Source organism: Condylura cristata, unplaced genomic scaffold (genome assembly GCF_000260355.1).
Source record: "Condylura cristata isolate star-nosed mole 26May11 unplaced genomic scaffold, ConCri1.0 scaffold00028, whole genome shotgun sequence".
NCBI classification, from domain to species: Eukaryota; Metazoa; Chordata; class Mammalia; order Eulipotyphla; family Talpidae; genus Condylura; species Condylura cristata.
In genome coordinates, this window is record NW_004567129.1 from 25,889,663 (window position 1) to 25,894,579 (window position 4,917).

The following is a 4,917-nucleotide window of genomic DNA, read 5'->3' on the forward strand; positions in this document are numbered from 1 at the left end:
GGAATCGAACTCATGCGGAAGCGGCTTTAGATTCTCAGTGCTGTGCTTTAACCCGCTGCGCCACCAGGGAGGGCCCTTTTTCAGACTTTTAACCCATTTTTCAAGTGGGTCATTTTCCTACCATTGAGTTTAAGTGCTCTTTGCTTCATGATATTAATATAGCTGCTCTGCTTTCCTTTTTTAAAACATATTTATTTTAAAGATATTTATGCATATAGAACTGGGGTACAGGCTAGAGGAACAGGGGTGGTGAGAAGATTCACCCGAGACAGAGTGGAGAGCAGAACAGGCCCACTGACGAAGTACACTGCTGAGGGGAGCAGTGGACAGGTCAGGAGAGGTCTGCCGCGCCATGTGGGTCACCTCCAGGGCCGGGGATTGAACTCGTAGTGAAGCGGCTGCGGCTGGCTCGCAGTGCTGAGTCCTAACCCATTCAGCCACCAGGGAGGGCCGTCTTCTTAATTTTTTACAATTTTGAACAGGTAGGTCTTGGTATAGATTCTTTGATATTTGTTGTGCTTGGTATTCTAAGGTTCTTGGATCTTTGGTTTATGTATGTCATTAATTTCAGAAAACCCTTAGCCACTTTTAGTATTTCTGCTGCTCCTCCCTGTTTTCCTTCTGGTAGTCCCTCTTTATCTCTATCATAGCTTTGGTAATTGGCCCACAGGTCTTGAATATTCTCCTGTATTTTCACTCTTTATTTTCATCATCCTCAGTGTGGGTGTTCAGGTACACAAGGTTGAAGTTTAGGCCGATGCATTTCTCGCCGAGGCTCCCTTCAGGGTTACCATGTCCTGAACAAGGCAAACGGACATCCTGTGTATGTGTAACGTAACTGTTCTATGCTGATTTGCTGGTGCTGCATGAGGTAGCTGTCAGCTGAAAGCCTCTCGTATGACTACACTCAGGAGGTTTTTGTGCATCGAGAACTTTGAGTTTCAGAATGAGCCTAGACTTGAGGGTGAAGATTTTCTGAATTTACTGCATTCATACCGTCTCTGAGTGAACATTTAGTGCTAATTCAGAAAATTCTCTGGCTGAAGGCGCTCCTAGGCATAGCACTGTAACACTTTTGCCCAGTGTGGATTTTTGCCTATCCACTGCACAAAGGTAAAGAGAGGCCTTTGGCGAAAGGTTTCTCCTATTAACTTATTAAGCTTTTAGTGGTAAATCAGAGCAGACTTTGAACTGAAAGCTTTTCACACCTTCCGCACTCCATAAGGTCTTTCCTGGTGTGAGAACTTTGGGGCTGAATAAGGTAGGTGCTTTTGTTAAAGCATTGCCCACATTCCTTGTACTCCTAAGGCTCTCCTCCAACCTGCATTCTCTCATGTTTCATGAGGATGGAGCTTTCCCTTAAGGCTTTCCCACACCCCTTACATCCAGAAGGCCTTGCTCCAGTATGAATTCTCTTTAGTACCATAAGAAATTTGGATAATAGAATTTCCCACATTTGCTGAACCTTCAAGACCTTGACCCATCAGACAGAAACTCCTTGGTGTTGAATGAGGCTAGAATTGCAGTTAGAAAATTTCTTGCATTTTTTGCATTTCATAAGATTCTTCTTCAGTGAGAATTCTCTGGTGTTCAGTAGGCTGAAGCTTTAAGGAAAGTCTCCCCCATATTCACTGCACCAATGAAGCCTTTCTCCAGTATGAATTCACAGGCAAGGACAGGTGTTTATGTCAGCGGAACTCATGGTCTTCTCCCTAGTATGGACTCTGCAGCTGGGTGGGAGTTTGTGCCGGAAGGCTTCCTGGATTTGCCACACCTCATGGCTGTTTCCCATGCGAGCGACTGCCAGTGCGCGCGGAGTTTGCAGCTCTGCACACCCCAGGTCTGGCCACATCTCTTCTGAGGGCTTCTCTCTACTGTGTTGCGCCTGCAAAGTGTTTATATGAAAGCGTCATTTCCCACACACCCATGTTTGGTTTCTGCCTGGTACGTGTGCTCTGTTGTGGACTCTCAAAACAGACACGTCTCCCACAGTGGGCTTTCTGAGGGACCTGCTTGGGGCGTCCTGACCTGTGATATATCTTCTATAGAAACATTCTGTTCAAAAGGTGGCTTCTCCTCTCTCACGCCATGCAAATAACCTAAAAGTAAAGAAAGGCAAGTCAAGGGCACGCTGACGCTGGTGGAAAGGGACAGCTACACCGAAACTGAGTCTGAGTCCACCAGGATGCCACCGTGAGGCGGAAGTCAGGTCGGGTTGAGGGAGCAGTTGCGACGCCCGCAGTGGGCCTCGCAAAGTCTCAACATGGAGGAATGAAGGACACAGGGTGGGACCAGGCAGAGGACATGAGAAAGGCATGCGGCGCAGAGAGCCAGGGCCTGCGACTCACGCCCCCCTGAACTCACCTGATGTCGTGTCTCTCACCTGCTGCTCAGCAGGGCCAGGACCTTTGTGTAGCTGGAGTCACATTTCCCCCTCCCCCAGCATTCCCATGGCCCTCCTCTGACCCTCCCCCACGGCACCTGGGAGGCACAGCACTGAGGGTGTGGTGACTACTGCCCAGAGCAAGTCCCAGCGACAGGCCAGAGGAAAGAAAAAGCAGTACACAGAAACCTCACGGGGGACCTTGCAGGAACAACCCATGGCCACGGTCCACAGAGGCAGCGACTGTCAGTGACTGCTGCTCTAACTGTGGCGGCTGCAGATGCGCGAGCAGGGCGCAGGGGTCCAGCCTGGGTAGGGGTGGCCTGGTCAGGGAGCGGGAAAGCCAGGGGCAGTGCGAAAGGAGGGCAAGACTTGACCCCTCCCTGGCAGGAGTTGGGACTGTGTGGGAAGGGGATAAGAGTGTAACCGCTCAGCCTGAGAACAAGATCTTCCATCCGGGAAACTGGGGGAGGAAGCCAAGCTCAAGGGCCTTGTGTGAGGAGGCTCCGTCCTGGGAAGAAAGAGAAAGGCAGAGTTATTGGAGGCCTGAGAGGCTTACCTAGGGAGGACACGAGGGCGAAGTTCTCCAGCATCACGTCGAAATACAGGAGCTTCTGAGCCGCATCGAGAAGTACCCACTCCTCCCAGGAGAAGTACACGGCCACGTCCTCAAAGGCCACTGGGCCCTGTCAGAGGAGATGAGCCCATGAGGGGATTCCAAGGACCCCAGTTCCCTTCCCCGCATAGCCACCTCAAGCTCACTCTGCCCCCCCATTCCATAAGCTGGGTCAGGGGTCAGATCCTGGTGCCCTCTATCTGCGTCTGGTCCCTCCTTATGGCTCAGTTTCCATGTCTGACGCTCAGCCTTGGGGCAGGTGGGCACATGGTTGCCAGAAGCTCTGGCCCTTGTGCAGGGCTTCACCTCTTCTGCCAGGCAGTTTCCCGGAAGTCTCCCAGATGGTGCTTCCCCGAAACACATCTGGGCCCATCTTTCACCCCTACGTCCCTAGTACACGGGTACCGGCAACGCCTGTTGCCATCCCCTCCCTATCCTGTTCTCTAGACAGCACCTCTCGTGTCCTACCCCAGCGCCCCACACTGCTTCCCGGCCCCACGCCATAAACCTCTCCCTGGTGTCCCTGTTGCTGCTCACTACACAGCACCATGACCGTGATAGGCACCTGCAAGCAGGAGTCGGTGTCGCTCCTCACCGCCAACGACCCTGCAGCCGCAGCCTGACCCCACTCTGGCAGCCTCCCTGGCTGTTCAGAGGCTTGTGTCAACCTCCGTCTTTCGGAACCACCTATGAACTTCAGCTCCCGCTGGTCCTCTTCTGTGTTACACCTGCTGCTTCCTCAGTCACAACCTTCCTCCGCCTGCCTAACCACGGCCCAGGCCCAACTCCCTGCAGCATTGTTCACAACAGCTAAGACAGGGAAGCAGCCGCAGGATAGTGGGCTGGGTGAAGGCGTGGCATTTACACACTCTGGGGTTCTACCCACTGCAACACAGGGGAGGTGACAGGACCTCGGGGGTGATGTGAGGCTGAAACTTGTCAGAAAGAGAAAGACAAACATTGGACTGTTTTACCAAAATGTGCAATATAAGGAAAGAAAGCCGATAAGCAGACACAACAGAACAGAAATAATTAGTAGACGCTGGCAACTGAGCTGAGGCAACCAGTGGTAATTAGGGTAGGGGGTGGTAGTAAGGGTGGGGAGGTATGATAAATGGTCACGAGGATTTTGTTTTATTTTTTTCAAAAAACCAACACCGTCCCCCGCTCCTGTGATTCTCTGAATGCTTCGGTTCACATTCAACTTCAAGTATTTGTGAATCTTGGTACCTATGCCTGGAATAACTTCCCACACCTCTTTTCGTTGGTTGTCAGACTCAGGAATTTCTTTCTTTTTATTTTTTAAAGATGTATTTTATTTATTTGTACACATAAGAAACTGGAGTGTCCGAGAAGTTTGCGAGTGAGAGGACTCACCAGAGACAGAGTGGGGAGCAGAACAGGCAGATTGATAAAGTACACTGCTGAGGGGAGCCACAGGAGAGGTCTGCTGCCCCGTGTGGGTCACTCCCTGGCTGGGATGAACTGCGGCTGCGGCCAGCTTTGAGGTGGGGGGAGGGGCAGTGCGTACTTACCTGTGCACGAGGCTCCTTCACTGCTCCAGTAGCCATGGAACCTGTGGGAAGTGGGGAGCCATGAGAACTTGAAGGGCACCGTAGTCTCGGGGCTCCCTTGCATCTCTCCTGGCCCGGAACCAGGTGATGTACAACCTCGCTAGCCCAATGCTCAGTACTGCCTCTTATCAGCTGTGTGTCTCTGGACGAGGACTCACGCTCCCTGTGCGTCGTGGCGTATCACCCCTTTTCATTTTGTTCTTCCGTTGAGCAGCTCAAAAACCCTAAAAACCTTCTTCTGTTCACAAGCCTCTGGATCGCAGCGCCAGCCGCAGGCAGGTCCGGAGCACCCACCTGCCGTTCCAGGCACGACTCCCCTTTACACCCCGTTCCATTAAAACAGC

The 4,917-nt window shown here is 51.9% G+C and overlaps 1 protein-coding gene across 1 annotated transcript; it reads right to left on the reverse strand.

The window, feature by feature from the left end:
- Positions 1-2,865: 2,865 nt before the first annotated feature.
- On the reverse strand, positions 2,866-4,570 carry LOC105854164 (zinc finger protein 211-like). The gene is made up of 3 exons (XM_012730478.1): positions 4,535-4,570; positions 2,943-3,069; positions 2,866-2,894 (listed from the first exon to the last, which is right to left on the reverse strand). The coding sequence occupies exons 1-3, from the start codon at positions 4,568-4,570 to the stop codon at positions 2,866-2,868; spliced, it is 192 nt and encodes a 63-aa protein (XP_012585932.1).
- Between the last annotated feature and the right edge of the window lie 347 nt (positions 4,571-4,917).